At 48.3% G+C, this 24,026-nt stretch overlaps 1 protein-coding gene across 1 annotated transcript in view; it reads left to right on the top strand.

Moving 5' to 3' along the window:
- The window catches only part of BPIFB6 (BPI fold containing family B member 6), a 181,899-nt gene that overhangs the window by 86,249 nt on the left and 71,624 nt on the right, over nt 1–24,026 (top strand). The window contains exons 3-4 of the mRNA XM_063963591.1: nt 947–1,051; nt 1,142–1,288. Coding sequence (XP_063819661.1) covers nt 947–1,051; nt 1,142–1,288 — 252 coding nt within the window. The remainder of the gene's footprint in view (nt 1–946; nt 1,052–1,141; nt 1,289–24,026) is intronic.

The following is a 24,026-nucleotide window of genomic DNA, read 5'->3' as shown; positions in this document are numbered from 1 at the left end:
CACCGAGGATCATGGAAGACATGCCCAGCAGCAGGCGATCACTAAAATGGGTGCATGGCTTGAAGGATAATCAGCTCACACTACTAACAAACACACAACATCCTTCACGATGAGCAACGTCTCCTTACTTTTACTGAAGAGTTTATTATCGACACCCCCTTGTCATCAGCATGATAGGGTCATGCAAGCAAACCTTAGCTTCTGTGGCCAGGACTAGTCACCAGGCGTTGCATGCATAGGGGGCAGATGATGATGGTGTCCGATGAGGCAGCTACCTGCTAGCTGCACTAGTTCCTTCCAGAGTTGCAGCCATCTCACTCTGTACGCTTTGCCCCTGCAGCTCCTCTTAGGAGAATGAGACGTTTCCTACTGCAGAAGAGGAGCTGTCAGGTTGATAATTGCATGCGACTGGGCCAATAGGATATGTCAGGAGGGGTGAATAATGATGGCCATGCGTCCTCTTTTCTACAGGTTCTGCACGAAAGTACAGCCTTCATTAATTTACTGTAGTCTCACCGAGACTGTCTACAATCACTCTGTGCCCCCTCAAATCCGGCACCCGGGCACGTGATCCCCTATCCCCCACCCCCACCCCTAGTTGCAGCCCTGGTGACTGTATTAATAACTATTACAGCTATACAAGGATAGCTATAACTGTATAGTAAACAAGCAGACTGTTGTATTTTAAAAATACATATAAGGTAAAAGTAGTAACATAAACTTAGAAAACACTGAAAAGGCATCAGAAAATTAAATAACTGTTTTCTCATAACCAGAATGGCTCTGTACAGTAATCCTGTTCCATGGACCGGAACATGGCTTGTGCAGACATAACTGACTGTATAAGTATTGCTATTCCTGAGAATTATTTCTGATATACTTCTCTTAGCACTTAGTTATTTATATATTTAACACTAATTATCTATTGTATTTCTTTCATTGAAAGCATAAAGATGGAAAAGCTGGAGTTCTCCAATATCTCGCTCACCTTTTTATCAGGCATTGGCATCCAAATGTTTGTAACAAATAAGATTCAAATCAGTGGGAAAAGGTGAGATGTGTTATCTGAAAATATTGGGGGACCTACAACTTTAGCAATGTATTATAATTTATTATAAATATAATTCTGTGTTATTAACAGTTTCCTTGGAGGAAAAACAGAAATGAAAATGGAGGTAAACATTATTACAAAAACAAGCCTTGAGAAAGGAGATGCAAATTGCCCTAAAATTGTAAAAACAGATTGCACAACCATTCTCGTTAAAGTCGAGGCCAATCTGCCAAAAGGGTAAGTGGAAAATTATTCATTATTTATTATCAGTTAATTATATAGAGCACACATATTCTGCAGTGCCTTACAGAGACGAGTTGGCCATTTACATCAGTTCCTGCCCCAGTGTAGCTTACACTCTAGGGCTGCAAATTAAACTGTCCTGCGATCAAATAGTCACTGCCCAGGCGGAGTGAAAATTTGCCCCATGCAAGTGTGCAAATGCATGTGTACGCTATGCGAAAATTCTCCTCAGTCAGCGGACAGCTGCAAAACCGTTCGCAACTCACTCACCATCGAATGTTTTTTCCAGTCTGTGCTGTCTGTGCGTAGCCCAATACTTACTCCTCCAGTTTGTAAAAATCAGGCTGATCAGGGCCAGAGCTGACATAACACACCCTCCCTGAAAATGATTGGGAACCAAGGGCATGCCATATCCATGCTTTGGCCAGGATGGCACTCGCCAGGAGCGCCGACAGAGGAGGGGCGCCACCCAGCAGTGCCACCCGCGGCCGCACTAAGTGAAGAAACTAAACAAAGTACAACTCCCAGAAGCCCCCTTGCCTGGTACAACTGCATGCCTATTGGCTGTATGCCCAGAGTAGGTGTGTACTGTACTTGTCAGCAGCCGCGGGATGTTCAAGGCAGCTAAGCTGTGGATAGTGAGTGACGTGACCCGCTGTGACTTCTGAGTACAGCGGTGGTGGTAAAAATATAATAGGGTAGTGGCATTGTCAGGGTTAATCCTCTGGCAGCTGTTACCCCTCCTTCCCTCCTCTCACAGCCTGCATGTCAGCACAGGCACGAGTGATGGATGGTGAGAGGTGAGCAGCAGCCAGTGCGTAGTGAATGCTGTGCTGCTTTATTACTAGTCAGGAGGCAAGCACATAGTCTGTGCTGCCTGACAGGGAAGGGGTTACGGGAAAACTGTTATCGTTCTGGCCGGGGCATGATTTGGTCACGGGTGGCGGGTGGAGTGTGCTCTGTCAGAACGGAATCAGGGGGATGTTGCTAGTGATAGTAAATGCAAGTGAGGGTTGGAGAGAATTGAGGAGGGGGAATAATGATGGGTGAAGTGGGAGTTCCAAGCCTGAGACACCTGGTTTACACAGTTTATACACTGACCATTGCCCAGGCAAGTCCCTTTCTGTATTACCGGCTTCTATGCAATCACATATTCTTATTCTTTATTAGCCATGTCTTACTATGTAAGAAAAAAAGGCATTTGTTTCCCCCAGCACCCTGAATCATAACCGTAACCAGATATAAATTCCACATGATAACAGAATTCAGAGATCTTCGTTACACATATTTGCGCAAATGTGTGAATAAGCCCCAAAGCCGCATCAAGGCGTCTCTGTATATTTGGGGTCCCTAGCGCTATATCTAGGTGCATGGTGTGGCACCCCAAAACACCAGCATAAGCCAGAAAGCCCATCGTGGCATACCAGTGAAAAAACTATAGTGTTAATAAATTAGTATTTCACTTATTAATTTCTTAACACTATTTCTCTATTTTAATTGCATTTCATTTTGTATCACTTTCTCTATAGCTTCGGCTTCCTAAATACTATAAACATCCTAGTTATATTTGGTGGACCCCCTTCTTTTAAAGTAAAGCATTCATTACCTTCAAAACCAGAAATAAAGACACGGAGACTTGAATTTTGGCAGAAAAATTGCTAGCTATTTATTTGACCCTAACCAATAGCAAACCTGTAATAGAAAATTTTATTAAGATGCCGATCCAGCCAGCATATGGTGGCAGCAAAAAGAACGGCTCTATTAACCTAAATTAACCTTAAATTACTAAAAATTCGAAACGATCCTAATTTTACTACAACTATCACAAACCGGTAATAGGTGACAACTCAACCCCCACAGTGACTACCCACCGCTCCTGGGTGCCCTGCCGCTGCCTTCCCGGACAGGTGGTCAAGCGGCCAATAAGTCGATGGAGGTGAGTGCACCTAAACCACACCAAACTGTAAAACACTACAGCTTACCATACAAATACAAAACTGCCGTTCTTTTCCGCCAATAAATAGCCAACGATAAAAACCAGCCAACAACTTAACGCCAAGGCACCACGTGCCAGAATTTCTGACCACAGGGGCGGGAGGGTGGGAAGGCAAATCACCACAAGAGAGAGCTAAAATGGCCTCACCTTCCCTATATATATCAAACCCTCCCCTTCAAAAAAGGCTGTACTTTCCTCACAGCTAGGTCCACCCCTCACCAGATGTTTAACTCTTTCCTTTCCTATGCAGTCAATTCTCTCTCCTAAACATCCTAGTGATATTTGGTGGATCCCCTTCTTTTAAAGTAAAGCATTCATTACCTTCAAAACCAGAAATAAAGACACGGAGACTTGAATTTTGGCAGAAAAATTGCTAGCTATTTATTTGACCCTAACCAATAGCAAACCTGTAATAGAAAATTTTATTAAGATGCCGATCCAGCCGGCATATGGTGGCAGCAAAAAGAACGTCTCTATTAACCTAAATTAACCTTAAATTACTAAAAATTCGAAACGATCCTAATTTTACTACAACTATCACAAACCGGTAATAGGTGACAACTCAACCCCCACAGTGACTACCCACTGCTCCTGGGTGCCCTGCCGCTGCCTTCCCGGACGGGTGGTCAAGCGGCCAATAAGTCGATGGAGGTGAGTGCACCTAAACCACACCAAACTGTAAAACACTACAGCTTACCATACAAATACAAAACTGCCGTTCTTTTCCGCCAACAGCGAAAGACTCATCCCCAAAGTCTTCGCATCGCCACCATAACCTACCCTAACTCCTGCAAAACGAAACCCAGATCCTCCAGGAAAAACATCATCCACTCATTGGATAGATGTACCCCATCAGGCCGAAAAAGGTGACTGTCTCTGAACCGAATCATAGGGTGGCGAACTACCTTGCCCCCGTGGGACAGCACCCACTTCGCCACCGCCCCGTTCACCTTTTTCCGGGCCTCATCAATCTGGCGACCATCCGCCACACCCCTCCAACTCAACCTTGGCACCATCAATGAAAAAACCAACACACAATTGGTCCATGCCGCGGCCACACTTGCCAGATCTTGTATCATGGTCCACCGCAGATCCAAGGATGTCCTCTTCCCCAGGTCGTTGCCACCTAGATGCACAACCAAGACCCTAGGGACTCCATGCTTGCTGGCCTGACTCACTAGCCTACTCCTCAGCTCGCTCCACATCATCCCTCGCCAGCCAAGCCATCTAACACCCTGTGCTCCAGGCAACGCCTGAGCCCCCTCCGAGGCCACAAACTTGGCTGCCCAGTATACATAAGAGTGGCCGACCACCCAAATAGCCAAATTGTCTTCAAACCAACCTGAAGGGGAAAAGAGGGGTAAAATTGATTACTAAAAAGCTTCATTAATTGCTTTCACCTGAAGGATCTGCCAAAAAGAAAAAACTTTAGATCTCGCTATTGCAGCAGTCACGGCCTAGCCGATCTGCACCATGCTTCTAGCCCATTTGAAGCGAACATAGACACACAAAGGGGAAGTTCAAAATAAAATCAAACGAAATTAAAACAGGGGGGGGGGGTATAAAATGGGAAACACATGTACTAACTCAGCTGGAGGTGAAAGCGTAAAGACCTGCTGAGGGACTCTGATTAGAACAGATTAGCCAAATTGTAGATTAGAATTCAGTCCGTCAAGTCAGGCAAAAAAATCGCAAAATAACTCCAGACCCCCGCTGCCGACTCATGCCAGCAACGACGAGTAGCTAATCCCTGAGTAGGATAAAAAAGGGGAACACCAACAGACGCACAATACCATAACTTACAGAACTGTAACAACATAATACGCAAATAAACAAAGCACCACGCGCAATCCGACCTCTCATGCAACGGGGCGAATATATCGTCTGTAACTTGACGACTTCCATCGCCCCACCGCCTGGATCTCAGTTCTGGACAAACCCGCCGCCGCAGCCGACGTCGCAGCGCCTATTCGAAAGGAATGGGTACCGAACGCAGCGGGTGGAAGGCCCAAGCTCGCCAAACAATGACTCAGCATCCAACGAAACTGGTATTTCGTCACAGGCAGCCCGTCATAATGCAATAGCCATGACCCCCTCCTAACGGGTCGCACCGCCACATATTGCACAGCCAGACCTACTGGGCAAACGATCTCCTCCTGCGCCGGAACCAAAGTGACCCAGCGCCCTCTCCCCACTTGGTCCGTCTTAGAGCGCCGCAATCTGCACAGCAAGGACCTCTCCCCCACTACCACGTCTCCGACCAGCATGCGCGAATCTGCTCTCTTGGAAGGCGCTACCAACTCCGAAACCCTAAAGGCCCCGTGGTAAGCCATTGAGAACGCCAAACCGAACAAAAGCGTCTCAAACCTGGACGACGCGACTCGCCCCACCGCCGCGATGAAGGCCGGCAACAAAGCCGCATCGATGGGCTGCCTCCTATCCGGTGGCGTCGGCGCTACTCGCGCCCACCCTTTCATTGCCTTCCGGAGAACATCGCTTTTTGTCACATCGGGGACGCCCCGCAGCTTGCAGAAAAACGAGACCCCAGCCAAGTACCGGGATACCACCGCTCGGGACCTACCCGAAACATACAGCTGCCAAATAAAAGAAAGCATCAGCCGATGCCTGCTCTTACCTTGCTGCTGATGACCTTGGACAAACTCCTCCCACTCGCTCCAAGCTTGTCCGTAAGCCTTGAGCGTGGCTGGCGCGACTGACAGCAACGCTAGACCCTCCAGTCCGGCCCGATCACCTGCCAAACATAACCGGGACAATGAAAACCTTGCTCGTCGGCCTCGGGTGCCAAGAACCAAAACCTCTCCCACTGTCCTCGCGACAAAGCGTCGGCAATTCCATTCTCCAAACCGGGCACATGTTGCGCTCGGAACCACAGGTTCCTATGCAAGCATGTCAAAAGCAATTGCCCTAGCACCCGCAGAACCACCAACGACTTTGCCCTCTGGTTATTAATCGCATGCACCACGCCCAGATTATCGCATCTAAACAATATGCTGCGATTAGCCAGCCGATCGCCCCAGACCTCCAACGCTACCATAATGGGAAAAAGCTCCAGAAGCACGAGATCTTTTGTTAGACCTTCGCTATGCCATTTTGCCGGCCAGGATGCCGCGCACCAAGATCCCTCCAGAAAGCAACCGAATCCAGAGGCACCCGCTGCGTCGGTGAACAGCTGCAACCGCTCGCTGTCCACCGCTGGTGCTTGCCATATGCACACCCCGTTAAAATCCTCCAGGAACGAGGCCCATATGGCCAAATCCCTTTTTATTTCGGAGGACAAACGCACAAAATGATGTGGCCTGGCACACCCTTTCAAGCTTCCGGCAGAAAACCCTGCCCATCGGTATTACCCGACAAGCAAAGTTCAACATGCCCAGCAAGGACTGTGCCTGCCGCAGCGTGCCTTTAAGAGACCCTTCGAACCGGCAAATGGTGTCGCGGATCTTCGAAACCTTGTCCCGGGGCAGCCGACACTCTCCCGCCACCGTGTCAATTTCAATCCCCAAAAATGACAAGCAAGAGGCCGGACCCTCAGTTTTGTCCACGGCCACGGGAACACCGAAGTGGTAAAAGAGAGCTCGGATGCTGAAAAGCAAGTCGCCGCACCGTGTAGTATTAGCCGGACCCGCACACAGAAAGTCATTGAGGTAATGGGCAACCCCGTGACCCCCTGACGAAGACTCCACGCACCAATGAAGAAACGTGCTAAAACGCTCGAAAAATGAGCATGAAACGGAACATCCCATCGGCAAACATTTGTCGATGAAATACTCCGCCCCAATCCGGAAACCCATAAAACGGAATGAGTCCGGATGCAATGGCAATAACCTAAAAGCTGATTCAACATCAATCTTAGCCATGAGGGCCCCGGTCTCGTAGCTGCGGACCATCTCTAGCGCCTCGTCGAATGACTGATACACCACCGAGCAATGAGCCGGCGGTATTGCCTCATTGACCGATGCCCCTAACGGGTAAGAAAGATGCTGGATGAGCCGGAAAGCGCCTGGAGTCTTCTTAGGAACCACCCCGACCGGAGAGATGACCAAATCATCCACCGGGGGTGACATAAACGGTCCCTTCATCCTGCCCAACCTGACCTCCTTATCCACTTTCTCCCGTAGCACTCCCGGCAAGGCTCGGGCAGATTGGAGGTTCCTCTGTGCCCGCACGGACACCTCACTCGCAACAGGCAAGCGAAAGCCAAACTTAAAACCGTCAAACAAAAAATTTGCATCCTCTCTATTCGGATACAATTCCAACCACCGGCCCATAGTCCCCAACTTAATTGGTGTTGGAGCTCTGCAGAGCGGTCCCGCTCGCGGCCTGCCTGGGGTACGCTTGCTTACCCCGCGCCCCCTGTCTACCGCCTTTGAAACAGGAGGAGTCTGGGTGGGATCCGCCACACTGCAGGCAGGAGTGTCGAAAACGACACTGCTTGCCAAAGGAACATGTTCCGCTGTTAAACGCGAAACACTTTCCTCTCGTGGCGGAGCGCCCTCCTGCACGGACGGCCGATCCGCCTGCCTTGGCAAATCCGCCGTCCGCGCCGGACCCCTGGGCTGATGACCCTGCGCGTCGCCCATCCGCCCCTGTTTCCGGGGTTCCTCCTCCTGCTGCGAGGCCCGGGTTACTTTGAGCCAGACCTCCACATCCTTGAATCCGAAGTCCATGACCCGCAAACCGTCCTGCTTCTCCCGAAACTCCTGATCATACCGACGCCACTCCGAGCCCGAGGATGTGCGCTGCATGTCGTGTACGAGATGCAGGTACCGGATTACATTCATGTGCTCTTCCGGCCTATCCTCCAAGTAGCACGCCGCAAATACCCAGAAACCGGCCAGCCAATTATCGAAGGACCGGATAGCCTCAGCCCCAATGCCCTTCTTCGCGGCCGCCGCCTTATAATCCTTCTTCATGGCCTTTGTTAATACGAACACGTACACGAAGTCACCCCTACGAATCTTCTTGCGGCAGCTGTCCTGCAGCCCCCGCATTACTGCGGTGTAGTCGCAGTGAACGACCCCGGGCAAATTGCGGCGCTTCTTGGCCCTACGAGCTTCCTCGCTAACCCGCTTGCGCCGCTTACGCCTCTTCTGCTACTTTGCTGCCCGCTTGGCAAATTTCGCCGCCCTCTTCTTCGCCCTAGCAGCGCTACTTACTTCGGACGCCTGCGACGACAGAGAAGATGAAGAGGAGGAAGAAGAAGAGCTGCGCGAACTCGAGCTCGTGGGAGAAACCGATACCGACTGCACCAACTCACCTGATGCCGTCGACCGCTCCGACCTGGAATCCTCATCTGCGTCAGCCAATACGTCGTCCTCCACGGAGTCTGCCATCCCTACTTCCTCGTGGTCCCCTGTAAAAGACAAAGCAGAGGGGGACCCGGCCCGCGCTTGCGGCGCATACCGGGCCCCACGTGTGGGGGGCACTGTGGCCGCGCGCCCTTGCCCATCCTGCTCCGGACCTAGCTCCAACTCTGCAGCGGCCGCTCCAAGCTCTCGGCAGGCTCGTGCCACCCGTTGCGCCGCTGAGGCCCTCCGCCTGCCAGACCCGCCTGCCCCCGCAGACCGGCCGGAATTCCCCGCCGCCCTCGGGGAGGCTACTGCGGCTAGCGGCCCCAACGCCTCCACTACTGTGGCCAGGGCCGACGCCAGCACCCCGGAAGGATCCCGCCTGCCGGGACACCCGGCAGCGGCCACCGAAGAACCCCCGTCCCGCGCCTGGGCGCGATCCCGCGCCCGCCGTCCGTCAGACGCGACCCGGGGACCCGACGTCCGCCACCCTGGCGGGAAAGCGGGGGCCCCCCTGTCGGACCACTCACTCTCCCCCTCCGAAAACGCCTCCTCCCCGTGCAGATCAGAAATATGCCCCGATCCTGGGGAGGACCCGCTGCCATGCACTAACCCATTCCCTGTCCCCCCTCTTCCCCCGAAAGCCGCTGTATCCCGGCTCCGGTGGAGTGATATGGGGAGACAGGGAAAACCGCGGCGCAGCTGCGCTCGTTCCCCCGCACCCTGCACGGCCCGCCATACCGTGCGCGTGCCCCCACACCGCTCACTGCCGTGTCCCCATCTGCCTGTATAAACATCGCCTGTACAGCGTTGTCCCCTAGAGGAAACCGCTGTACCCCCCTGCTCCTCCCCCTCCCCCTGCCGGATTCCGGCAGCCGGGGAGTTATTTGCGGGAACAGAGGTGCTGACGGCGCCGCTGCGCGCACCCGTGCACGGCCGGCGCCATTGAGTCCCCGGCCGGTGCTTCGTTCACAGCCGCCGCGCGAGGCTCCAAGACAGGCCCCGCGCGGCGACCACCCGATCCCCGTCGCGGCCTCTCCCCCCGCCCGGCACTTTCACTCGGCCGCTGCAAGGGGGGAGCGATAGGGGCCGAGCCTGCGCTAACCGCCGAGCGCCCTCCGCGGCACGCATGCGCGTGCCCGCGGGCGCCCAACACCGCCGCAGAGTCTGCCGCTCCCGGAGGCGAGGGCCGATGCCCGTCAACCTCCGGGCGGCCTGAAAGGACCTCCGGCCCCCCACGCCGCCCTCGCCTGGCCGGCACAGCCGGCCCGGCCACAGCGGCGAGGCCGAACTGGTCCGCCGCATTGCGCCCGTGCCCGCGTTCGTGGAGGCCGCGGGGGACGGAGCCCCGTCCCCCAGGCCACCCACCTCATCACCCGGCCCAGCTCGACCGCCAGAACCGCGGTACCGAGCTGGAAGCCGGGCAGAACGCTGAGGGCGGGCAGACATAATCAATCAGGGATGCTTACAGGCAGAGGGGGCAAATAAAACTGCTGAATAAAACACTCTCATGAATGTGACAAAATTATCTGCACTGCAGCACTCACCAAACAAGGCAAATCACCACAAGAGAGAGCTAAAATGGCCTCACCTTCCCTATATATATCAAATCCTCCCCTTCAAAAAAGGCTGTACTTTCCTCACAGCTAGGTCCACCCCTCACCAGATGTTTAACTCTTTCCTTTCCTATGCAGTCAATTCTCTCTCCATTTATTATAGTTTTTTCACTGGTATGCCACCATGGGCTTTCTGGCTTATGCTGGTGTTTTGGGGTGCCACACCATGCACATAGATATAGCGCTAGGGACCCCAAATATACAGAGACGCCTTGATGCGGCTTTGGGGCTTATTCACACATTTGCGCAAATATGTGTAACGAAGATCTCTGAATTCTGTTATCATGTGGAATTTATATCTGGTTATGGTTATGATTCAGGGTGCTGTGGAAAACAAATGGCTTTTTTTCTTGCTTAGAAATACCCCTCCCTTTTGAGCACCTGAATGATATCACTAAGATAATTGAGCATCTACCAATATATATGTCTTACTATGTATTGCACTATTTCAGAGTGCAATACAGTATCAAATGCCGGTTCTACCATTAGGCAGAGTATGCGGCAGCATAGAGCGCCAGGTCTGATGAGGTGAAGGGGAGAGAGTGCAAGCGCAGGGGAGAGAGTGCAAATGCAGGGGAGAAAGTACAGGTGCAGGGAAGGGACTGTAGGCGCAGGGGAGTGTAGGTACAGGCACAGTGGAGGGAGTGAAGGCACAGGGGAGAGAATGTAGGTGTCGGGGAGCGAATGTAGGTGCAGACACAGGGGAGGGAGTGTAGGCACGCAGGGGAGAAAGTGTAGGTGCAGGGTGAGAGCGCAGGCGCAAGAGAGATACTGTAGGTGCAGGGAGAGAGTGTAGGTGCAAGGGAGAGTGTGCAGAGGAGAGAGTGCAGGTGCAGGGTGAGAGTGTAGGTGCTGGGGAGAGAGTGTAGGTACAGGGAGAGAATGAGTGCAGACGCAGGGAAGAGAGAGTCGGTGCTGGGCGGGTTCTTTGGTGAGAGGCGGCAGAATACCCCTGCAGGCAGAGTCCAGGAGGATCTTTGAACCCCTGCAGACTTGTGTCTGCCTGAAAGAGAGATACAACGTAGGTTTTAAATCTAAGATCGAGCACGGTGGCCAAAATGTAGTGCTCTGATTTCAACAGATTGACCACCCGTGAATCCTGGTTAAGCGAATGAAGGGCTCCATCCACAAGTCCCACATGCCTAGCGGAATCGCTCTGTTTTAGCTCCTCCTTCAATGTCTCCAGCTTCTTCTGCAAAAACCTGATGAGGGGAATGACCTGACTCAGGCTGGCAGTGTCTAAACTGACTTCACGTGTGGCAAGTTCAAAAGGTTGCAGAACCTTGCACAACGTTGAAATCATTCTCCACTGCACTTGAGACAGGTGCATTCCACCTCCTTTGCCTATATCGTGGGCAGATGTATAGGCTTGAATGGCCTTTTGCTGCTCCTCCATCCTCTGAAGCATATAGAGGGTTGAATTCCACCTCGTTACCACCTCTTGCTTCAGATAATGGCAGGGCAGGTTCAGGCGTTTTTGGTGGTGCTCCAGTCTTCTGTACGCGGTGCCTGTACGCCGAAAGTGGCCCGCAATTCTTCTGGCCACCGACAGCATCTCTTTCACGCCTCTGTCGTTTTTTTAATAATTCTGCACCACCAAATTCAATGTATGTGCAAAACATGGGACGTGCTGGAATTTGCCCAGATGTAATGCACGCACCATATTGCTGGCGTTGTCCGATGCCACAAATCCCCAGGAGAGTCTGTGGCAAATAGGACATTAATTTGTATCCAGCGATATAAGAATTGTATGTAATGTCTACATGTATATTGTAATGGGGTCCGTGACAAAGTGGCTGGCAGCGTGTGGGATTGATAAATAACTTTTTACAGGAACTTGAGTGGGAGTAATTCCACTTCACCAGAGTCAGAACTCGGGCTTACAAAAGACAATAGTTAGAAATTATATACCGTGAACGCAGTCTCTGTTCCCCTCCCCTTCTCTTGTTTTTCTTTTCTATTATTTTATTTTTGCGAAAATGAGATCAAAGATGACTAAGTCTAAGCATCTGATGAAGGATGATGGCAAATTTGTGCGTGGGAATGATGCATCGCCCTGTGCTGCCGAGACAGTAGGGGATGTATTGCGCACTGGACTATTACGTACTGCGGGTAGTAATGGTGCCATGCTGATTTCTGATGTGGACTCTGTTATCGACGCAAGGTCTGTGCATATGGCCTTGGATGAATATTCGCCAAAGGATATCAAGTATGGGAAAGATACAGAGCATCATGATGGCTGCAAACCTGTGCGTGGGAATGATGCATCGCCCTGTGCTGCTGAGACAGTAGGAGATGTATTGCGTACTGGACTATTATGTACTGCGGGTAGTAATAGTGCGACGCTGGATTCTGATGTGGACTCTGTTATCGATGTGAGGCCTGCTGTGGCTGCCTCAAATATGGATCTTATCCCCCCGTTCCTGGAAACTGTCGGAGCTGCGTGCTGGACAGGGAAAAAGTGTTCCAGTGCACGAGAGGAGAGAGAGATAGGGCCTGCCAGTGCTGCACAGCTGGTGCAGAGGGAGAGTCCTATGGCAGAAACGAGTTCTGCAAACCGAGTAGCTAAGAGAAAATGTGAGCTACAAATTGCATCGCGACAAGAAAGTGATTGCTCGCGATACCATGAGACCAGGGAGGTCACTGTTAAACCTTGCCTGGATCAAGTCCCTAGTATGGCGGACTATGTGAACGTGGACAGTACTGCAAATACCCAGTGGAGGTCAGGCACCTCTTACAGCTACACTGAAGATCCTGACCTGGATAAGTATTTACAGAGTGCAATTTCATCTATGAAGTCATCTCCAGCCTGGGCAACCCTTATGCATCTGGGGCAACAGATCCTTGCCGAACGCCAAGCAGCTCTGGAACGTGAGGCTGCCAGGGAGATGGCAGAAAATTCCAGGCAACCATCCGAGACAGAGTCAGAAGAGCCATGGTGGGATGGCCCAGCTGAACTGTTTGCCAGGATGAGTACAGATGAGCTAATCAATGAATGTCAGCTGCAAGGTATCTCCTGCTGCAACAATTCCCGCAGGGAGATGATCATGCAGCTCACCTATGCACAGGACGATGAAAGCAACGCCTTCAGCCAGTATCGTGCAGAGTTTCACAGCTGGGGTGCTGATGCAAGTCCTGGGATATTGCTGAGAGAACTGGCGGAATGTTTTGAATTAGCGCAGCAAGAGGCCTATGATTGTGGAAAGCTCGCTACCCCATTTTGGAAGGATCAGTGCCGCCGGGTAGATGCTGAATGGCATCGCCTACAACAGCTTCCGTTACCAGCTTTAGAAACAAATGTCCAGCCTGCAGGGGTGCCCCACGAGGAAAAGGTACCCCTTCCTGTTAACATCGTTGTGGAGCCTGCTCCTGAGACATCACATCACAAGGCCCAGTTTAAACTGCTGGGAGAAGATGAGGAGGTGAGCAGCATGCTCCCAACAGATGCCCAAGATTTGTTGCTGGAAGAGGCTGATTTTCAGGAGAACCTGATTGTGGAGGAGATTATGTCGACAAGAGAGGTGGGAGTGTCAGATATTATTCCCAAGAATGTGTTCGTGAGAACTGACTTTGGACAATTGATAGCACAATCTGTGCCTGACATTTCTAAGTCGGTTGAAATATGTGAATCATCTCAGGTAGTATGTGATGATGCTAAACCTTGCAATGGTATTGCTTTGTGTACAGTACCTCTAATGCTATGTGATGCTGCTTTATCTTGCACAGAAGTGACTCTGGGTAAAAACCTAGTGCCCCGTGAACATTTTGCATTTTCTACTGTGCTCGAGACTTGTGATAATACTAGTGAAATGAACTGTATTGCTGCAGGAACTAACCCTTCTTTTCCTCAGGGGACCCCCGCTGATCCACACAACATTATTGCCAATGTATGTGATGCTGAGAATGTTACCAACCAGTGTGAACTAGAAAATAACATGCCAATGTCTATGTGTAGGGACAAAGAAATGACTCCCTGTTTTGTTGAAAATGTTCAAATTGATTTGCAGGTACTGAGGGGCCCCGAAAACAGGCAAACGTCTATGTATAAAGGAGGGGAAATGATTCCTTGTATTGATGATAATACTGTGTTGAATACTTTATGTAATACCACGCCTGGGGTAGCAGTAATGACACGCAGTGCAGCAGCACAGAAAATCTGTGATTTAACCCCTGCAAGTGGGGAGGGTGACTCAAAAGCCAGAGATCCCCCTCTGCCCCCCTCCCTCCCTTTGAAAGTTGCAAGCTCAGATACTGGCCTAGGGAAGGGAGTCAATGAGGATGATGTATTGTCTTGTATGCGTGTTATCAGTAATTCTGATGATGCATGTATCAATATAGGAAATAATGTGTATGAGGTGAGGTGTGACCTAGCTATAGGTACCAAGCAGAGGGCAATGCAGAAGGGCTGCACATTTACCCTTGGAAAGGAATCAGAAAGTATTTCTGCTGATAAGAGACTGTCTCCTTTACATTTAGCAATGAAAGTTGAAAATGTATCAGTGTCAGGAATTGCTGTGCCTGACATAGGCACTGATGTATGTAAAAAGTGTGAAATTGTGGTCAACCAGAATGAGAATCCCCATTTACAAGTGCCAGGTGTTAAGATGAACAAAAGGTTTGGACAGGAGTGTGATGCAAGTTCTGCCATACAAACCCCCCTGTGTCCTGACAGAGAACAGCCAGGGAGGGGTGGGCCACAGTCAGAAGCTGCAGAACCTCTGAGGGCGAGGGCCTATCAACCTTCTCCTGAGGCTGAGCCAGGAAAGGAACATGTTACTCTCTCTCCAGGTGTAGGTAACAGGAGTGTAGAAGTACACAGTGGTTATTCACAGAGGTGTATGGAGGTGGGCAACCCCAGTCTTGTGAAGATGGGGCCGAGTGACAAAGGCCATAGCTGTGACGCAGCTATAACACGTACACTAACAGCAGAGCTAGCAACACAGGGAGCACCGTGTACGAAGGAGTGTGTTCCCATCACAAAACACATATTTGCCCACTATACCAAGGAAGGGCTGCCCCCTGCTTTGTTCCCTAACACTGATCAGCTCATCAGAGGTGTGGAATTCCAAGCAGGACAACCAGCTGACTCTGACTTAGCATCTGTAAAGACACAGATCAGTCAGACAGGCTGGGGAGATAAATCAGGAAGAATTTCTTTGAGAAAGAGACATTTAGGTGATGATCCCAATATCCTAGGTATACCCCAAATGATGTGCAGTGAAACCTGTCAAGGTTATCCTGTAGAGCAAGGTGCCCCCACCTCCGGGACCGTGTGGGTGAGGGGCATTCAACTACATCAGGAAAGAGCACAAGGGCAGGAAGAGTTTGTTGGGGAGAAGTATCTAGGCGTATTTTCCCCAGTATGTGTTAATGAGGAAATTTCTCCCCATTATAGTACCACTAGACCCGCCGAGTTACAGACACCTAGGAATGATGTGGGCACACTGTATAAATATGTGATGGGTGGCCTCGCTATAGGTACCCAGCAGAAGGCAATGGAGAAGGCTGCACATTAACCTCTGGAGGAATCAGCAGTGGTTCCTTAGATCGAAGCACTGAATGGCTAGGGACAGGAGGAATCTGTCAGAGTGAGCTGAGTAGAGTCCCTGGAGAAAGGGGAAACCTCATAAAATGGTGCCTGATGCTGCAGCGTTACAATTTTTCCATTATGCACAGGGAAGGTGCAGAACACAGTCATGTGGATGGGCTTTCACGCCAAAATGAGCAGGTGGTCAGTGGCGCACAAGTAAGACTGTGACGTGTGTCACTAGTCCCCTTATGCTTCAATTCACTGGCGGGAATGTGGCAAATAGGACATTAATTTGTATCCAGCGATATAAGAATTGTATGTAATGTCTACATGTATATTGTAATGGGGTCCGTGACAGAGTCCAATTGGGGTAAGCCATTCTGCGATGATCTTCCTCAGTTGCCGTAAGAGGTTTTCAGCTGTGTGCGTATTCTGGAAAGCGGTGATACAAAGCGTAGCCTTCCTAGCAGCGAGTTGGCGTTTGCGAGATGCTGCTACTGGTGCTGCCGCTGCTGTTCTTGCAGCGGGAGGCAATACATCTACCCAGTGGGCTGTCACAGTCATGTAGTCCTGAGTCTGCCCTGCTCCACTTGTCCACATGTCCGTGGTTAAGTGGACATTGGGTACAACTGCATTTTTTAGGACACTGGTGAGTCTTTTTCTGAGGTCTGTGTACATTTTCGGTATCGCCTGCCTAGAGAAATGGAACCTAGATGGTATTTGGTACCGGGGACACAGTACCTCAATTAAGTCTATAGTTGGCTCTGAAGTAACGATGGATACCGGAACCACGTTTCTCACCGCCCAGGCTGCCAAGGCCTCAGTTATCCGTTTTGCAGCAGGATGACTGCTGTGATATTTCATCTTCCTCGCAAAGGACTGTTGGACAGTCAATTGCTTACTGGAAGTAGTACAAGTGGTCTTCCGACTTCCCCTCTGGGATGACGATCGACTCCCAGCAGCAACAACAGGAGCGCCAGCAGCAGTAGGCGTTACACTCAAGGATGCATCAGAGGAATCCCAGGCAGGAGAGGACTTGCCAGACTTGCCAGTGTCATGGCCTGCAGGACTATTGGCATTCCTGGGTAAGGAGGAAATTGACACTGAGGGAGTTGGTGGTGTGGTTTGCGGGAGCTTGGATACAAGAGGAAGGGATTTACTGGTCAGTGGACTGCTTCCGCTGTCGCCCAAAGTTTTTGAACTTGTCAATGACTTATGATGAATGCGCTGCAGGTGACGTATAAGGGAGGATGTTCCGAGGTGGTTAACGTCCTTACCCCTATTTATTACAGCTTGACAAAGGCAACACACGGCTTGACACCTGTTGTCCACATTTGTGTTGAAATAATTCCACACCGAAGAGCTGTTTTTTTTTGTATTTTGCCCAGGCATGTCAATGGCCATATTCCTCCCATGAAAGTATACGGAACAAACTGATTACAAAATAAAGCGCTGCATACCGGAAATCAATTTGTGCTTTTTTAATAACACATTAAAAACAATTAATTACAAGACATAAACATGATACACACACATAGACCCGTTAGTATTAAAATTAACTTATTGATAAAACTTATCAACCCATAAATGTAGATCTCACATCTATAACATGACCTATCAATGATGCATCACTGGTATATTAAGCGACTGATATCTAAATAACCTTAAGCTGGGGGGCCCCCTATTCTCCGTTATTCAATCACAGTTATGTCCGTCTAGGCCAATAATTGTCGAAGATGTTAGTTTCCAAATGACCAGTTAGTAGGTTAGTATAGCCAGCAATGTCCATTCACTGATGATTAGTAAGTAACTGCAGTCCTCCAAGGTTAGCATGGACACTCTCTCTGAGAGAGAGAGGGCTAACGCACATGGACCTAGCCACATCGATTTCTGGGACACATTTACCTGAACGGGTCTGAGGTGAGGCGCGATATAAGGGAGGAGTCGGCAGCAGAGACTTTGCCTGAGCAGACAATCAGCTGGTTGGTGAGAACCCCTGACAATTAAAGCCTACCCAGTAACCAGTGTCCAGGACAGCATATGAGAACTCTATTCAGAGCTGTTTAACATTATGGTTGTATGTCCATGCTAACCTTGGAGGACACTGACATCTTCAATTTGACTATCAGGAACTGGACTGCGGGTGCTCCTTCCAGCACTTGCAGGGGGCGTGCAAATGGTGGAAGGCGCAAGCTCTTCCCGTCCAGTGTTGGGAAGGTCAGGCATCGCAACCGACACAATTGCACTCTCCTTGGGGATTTGTGATTTCGAAGAACGCACAGTTCTTTGCTGTGCTTTTGCCAGCTTAAGTCTTTTCATTTTTCTAGCGAGAGGCTGAGTGCTTCCATCCTCATGTGAAGCTGAACCACTAGACATGAACATAGGCCAGGGCCTCAGCCGTTCCTTGCCACTCCGTGTCGTAAATGGCATATTGGCAAGTTTACGCTTCTCCTCAGACGCTTTTAATTTTGATTTTTGGGTCATTTTTTTATTGATCTTTTGTGTTTTGAATTTTACATGCTCTGTACTATGACATTGAGCATCGGCCTTGGCAGACGACGTTGATGGCATTTCATCGTCTCGGCCATGACTAGTGGCAGCAGCTTCAGCACGAGGTGGAAGTGGATCTTGATCTTTCCCTATTATTTTAACCTTCACATTTTTTTTCTCCATATTTTAATGCGCACAACTAAAAGCCACCACAGGTATACAATGTAGATGGATGGATAGTATAGTATTATATATTACTTATGGACGACGAGTGCACTGACGACACAGAGGTAGGTACAGCCGTGGCCTACCGTACTGATTATATATATAATATACTGTATATAACGGACCTGGTGGACACTGTTAGCAAACTGCTAAACTAGTATGAAGAAAAAAAAAACCACCACAGGTATACAATGTAGATGGATGGATAGTATAGTATTATATATTACTTATGGACGACGAGTGCACTGACGACACAGAGGTAGGTACAGCCGTGGCCTACTGTACTGCATATATATATATAATATACTATATATAACGGACCTGGTGGACACTGTCAGCAGACTGCTAAACTAGTATGAAGAAAAAAAACACCACCACAGGTATACAATGTAGATGGATGGATAGTATAGTATTATATATTACTTATGGACGACGCGTGCGCTGACGACACAGAGGTAGGTACAGCCTTGGCCTACCGTACTGCTTATATATATAATATACTGTATATAACGGACCTGGTGGACACTGTCAGCAGACTGCTAAACTAGTATGAAGAAAGAAAAAAAAACACCACAGGTATACAATGTAGATGGATGGATAGTATAGTATTATATTACTTATGGACGACGAGTGCACTGACGACACAGAGGTAGGTACAGCCGTGGCCTACCGTACTGCTTATATATATAATATACTGTATATAACGGACCTGGTGGACACTGTTAGCATACTGCTAAACTAGTATGATGAAAAAAAACCCACCACAGGTATACAATGTAGATGGATGGATAGTATAGTATTATATATTACTTATGGATGATGAGTGCACTGACGACACAGAGGTAGGTACAGCCGTGGCCTACCGTACTGCTTATATATATAATATACTGTATATAACGGACCTGGTGGACACTGTCAGCAGACTGCTAAACTAGTATGAAGAAAAAAAAACCACCACAGGTATACAATGTAGATGGATGGATAGTATAGTATTATATATTACTTATGGACGACGAGTGCACTGACGACACAGAGGTAGGTACAGCCGTGGCCTACTGTACTGCATATATATATATATATATAATATACTATATATAACGGACCTGGTGGACACTGTCAGCAGACTGCTAAACTAGTATGAAGAAAAAAAACACCACCACAGGTATACAATGTAGATGGATGGATAGTATAGTATTATATATTACTTATGGACGACGAGTGCGCTGACGACACAGAGGTAGGTACAGCCTTGGCCTACCGTACTGCTTATATATATAATATACTGTATATAACGGACCTGGTGGACACTGTCAGCAGACTGCTAAACTAGTATGAAGAAAAAAAAAAACACCACAGGTATACAATGTAGATGGATGGATAGTATAGTATTATATTACTTATGGACGACGAGTGCACTGACGACACAGAGGTAGGTACAGCCGTGGCCTACCGTACTGCTTATATATATAATATACTGTATATAACGGACCTGGTGGACACTGTTAGCATACTGCTAAACTAGTATGAAGAAAAAATAAACCACCACAGGTATACAATGTAGATGGATGGATAGTATAGTATTATATATTACTTATGGATGATGAGTGCACTGATGACACAGAGGTAGGTACAGCCGTGGCCTACCGTACTGATTATATATATAATATACTGTATATAACGGACCTGGTGGACACTGTCAGCAGACTGCTAAACTAGTATGAAGAAAAAAAACCCACTACAGGTATACAATGTAGATGGATGGATAGTATAGTATTATATATTACTTATGGACGACGAGTGCACTGACGACACAGAGGTAGGTACAGCCGTGGCCTACCGTACTGCTTATATATATAATATACTGTATATAACGGACCTGATGGACACTGTCAGCAGACTGCTAAACTAGTATGAAGAAAAAAAAAACACCACAGGTATACAATGTAGATGGATGGATAGTATAGTATTATATATTACTTATGGACGACGAGTGCACTGACGACACAGAGGTAGGTACAGCCATGGCCTACCGTACTGCAGTGCTTATATATATATAATATACTGTATAACGGACCTGGTGGACACTGTCAGCAGACTGCTAAACTAGTATGAAGAAAAAAAAACCCCACAGGTATACAATGTAGATGGATGGATAGTATAGTATTATATATTACTTATGGACGACGAGTGCACTGACGACACAGAGGTAAGGTACAGCCGTGGCCTACCGCACTGCTTATATATATAATATACTGTATATAACGGACCTGGTGGACACTGTCAGCAGACTGCTAAACTAGTATGAAGAAAAAAAAAACACCACAGGTATACAATGTAGATGGATGGATAGTATAGTATTATATTACTTATGGACGACGAGTGCACTGACGACACAGAGGTAGGTACAGCCGTGGCCTACCGCACTGCTTATATATATAATATACTGTATATAACGGACCTGGTGGACACTGTCAGCAGACTGCTAAACTAGTATGAAGAAAAAAAAAACATCACAGGTATACAATGTAGATGGATGGATAGTATAGTATTATATTACTTATGGACGACGAGTGCACTGACGACACAGAGGTAGGTACAGCCGTGGCCTACCGTACTGCTTATATATATAATATACTGTATATAACGGACCTGGTGGACACTGTCAGCAGACTGCTAAACTAGTATGAAGAAGAAAAAAAAACACCACAGGTATACAATGTAGATGGATGGATAGTATAGTATTATATTACTTATGGACGACGAGTGCACTGACGACACAGAGGTAGGTACAGCCGTGGCCTACCATACTACAGTGCTTATATATATAATATACTGTATAACGGACCTGGTGGACACTGTCAGCAGACTGCTAAACTAGTATGAAGAAAAAAAAAACACCACAGGAGTGTTTTTCAGGCAGACAAACGTATACTGGACTGGTGGTCACTGTCAGCAAAACTGTGCACTGTACTCCTGCTATAACTGCTCCCCAGTCCCCACAATTAGGCAGAGTGAGCAGAGCAGTGTACTCAGCACAGATATATCATGCAGCAGTGCAGCACACTGAGCACAGATATGGTGGAGCGTTTTTTTCAGGCAGAGAAACAAAGGATTAAACTCACTGCACTGTACTCCGAGTCCCTAACAGCTGCTCCCCGTCCCCAATCCTCCCCACAATTATAACTAAGTCACTGAGTCAGTTTCGTTTCTAATATAACGGAGAGGACGCCAGCCACGTCCTCTCCCTATCAATCTCAATGCACGTGTGAAACTGGCGGCGACGCGCGGCTCCTTATATAGAATCCGAATCTTGCGAGAATCCGACAGCGGGATGATGACGTTCGGGCGCGCGCGGGTTAACCGAGCAAGGCGGGAGGATCCGAGTCGCTCGGACCCGTGTAAAAAAATGTGAAGTTCGGGCGGGTTCGAATCCCGAGGATCCGAACCCACTCATCACTAATATTAATGTCACTATGTTAAATGCTATAACCCTGGATACTTTTTCCAGTTAAAAAATTGTCCAATCCATTTTTAAATGCATTTACAGAGTCTGCCATGATTACCTTCTTGGGCAGGGAGTTCCAAATTTTTATTGCCCTTACCGTGAACGTTGTGTACAGAATTTGATCTCCTCTAGCCTCAGTGAGTGCCCACGTGCCCTATACAGGGTTCTTTTAATAAACAAATTCCCTGCTAACTCCTTGTAATAACCCTTTACATATTTGAAGATATTAATAATGTCTCCTCTTAGACGACTCTTTTCTAGTGTATACATATTTAACCTAGTAAGCCTTTTCTCGTACTCCAGTGTCTCTAATTCTTTAATCAATTTAGTATCTCGCCTTTAAACTCTTTCTAGCTCCCTGATATCTTTTTTATAATATGGTGCCCAAAATTGAACACAATATTTAAGAAGTGTACGTACCAATGATTTGTACAGCGGCAGGATTATATCCTCGTCCCTCATCTCAATGCCCCGTTTTATGCATGCAAGCACTTTACTTGCCTTTTTATGCTGCATTTTTACATTGTGTACTGTTATAAATCCTGTTATCAATGAGTACCCCCAAATCTTTTTCCACCACAGTTATCCCTATATTTTCCCCATTTAGAGTGTAGGATGCAAGTGTGTTTTTTGTCTCAAAATGTAGAACTTTGCATTTTTCTATATTGAACCTCATTCCCCATTTAGACACCCAGGTTTCAAGTTTAAATAAGTTATATGAACTTAATGAATTATAATCAATTCCTCCGTGGAGACTAGAGATGAGCGCCTGAAATTTTTCGGGTTTTGTGTTTTGGTTTTGGGTTCGGTTCCGCGGCCGTGTTTTGGGTTCGAACGCGTTTTGGCAAAACCTCACCGAATTTTTTTTGTCGGATTCGGGTGTGTTTTGGATTCGGGTGTTTTTTTCAAAAAACACTAAAAAACAGCTTAAATCATAGAATTTGGGGGTCATTTTGATCCCAAAGTATTATTAACCTCAAAAACCATAATTTACACTCATTTTTTCAGTCTATTCTGAATACCTCACACCTCACAATATTATTTTTAGTCCTAAAATTTGCACCGAGGTCGCTGTGTGAGTAAGATAAGCGACCCTAGTGGCCGACACAAACACCGGGCCCATCTAGGAGTGGCACTGCAGTGTCACGCAGGATGTCCCTTCCAAAAAACCCTCCCCAAACAGCACATGACGCAAAGAAAAAAAGAGGCGCAATGAGGTAGCTGTGTGAGTAAGATTAGCGACCCTAGTGGCCGACACAAACACCGGGCCCATCTAGGAGTGGCACTGCAGTGTCACGCAGGATGTCCCTTCCAAAAAACCCTCCCCAAACAGCACATGACGCAAAGAAAAAAAGAGGCGCAATGAGGTAGCTGACTGTGTGAGTAAGATTAGCGACCCTAGTGGCCGACACAAACACCGGGCCCATCTAGGAGTGGCACTGCAGTGTCACGCAGGATGTCCCTTCCAAAAAACCCTCCCCAATCAGCACATGATGCAAAGAAAAAGAAAAGAAAAAAGAGGTGCAAGATGGAATTGTCCTTGGGCCCTCCCACCCACCCTTATGTTGTATAAACAAAACAGGACATGCACACTTTAACCAACCCATCATTTCAGTGACAGGGTCTGCCACACGACTGTGACTGATATGACGGGTTGGTTTGGACCCCCCCCAAAAAAGAAGCAATTAATCTCTCCTTGCACAAACTGGCTCTACAGAGGCAAGATGTCCACCTCATCTTCACCCTCCGATATATCACCGTGTACATCCCCCTCCTCACAGATTATCAATTCGTCCCCACTGGAATCCACCATCTCAGCTCCCTGTGTACTTTGTGGAGGCAATTGCTGCTGGTCAATGTCTCCGCGGAGGAATTGATTATAATTCATTTTAATGAACATCATCTTCTCCACATTTTCTGGATGTAACCTCGTACGCCGATTGCTGACAAGGTGAGCGGCGGCACTAAACACTCTTTCGGAGTACACACTTGTGGGAGGGCAACTTAGGTAGAATAAAGCCAGTTTGTGCAAGGGCCTCCAAATTGCCTCTTTTTCCTGCC

Source organism: Pseudophryne corroboree, chromosome 3, assembly GCF_028390025.1.
Source record: "Pseudophryne corroboree isolate aPseCor3 chromosome 3, aPseCor3.hap2, whole genome shotgun sequence".
Lineage (NCBI taxonomy): Eukaryota > Metazoa > Chordata > Amphibia > Anura > Myobatrachidae > Pseudophryne > Pseudophryne corroboree.
The sequence above is the reverse complement of the archived record's forward strand: the minus strand, read 5'-3'. Positions and strand labels throughout refer to the sequence as shown.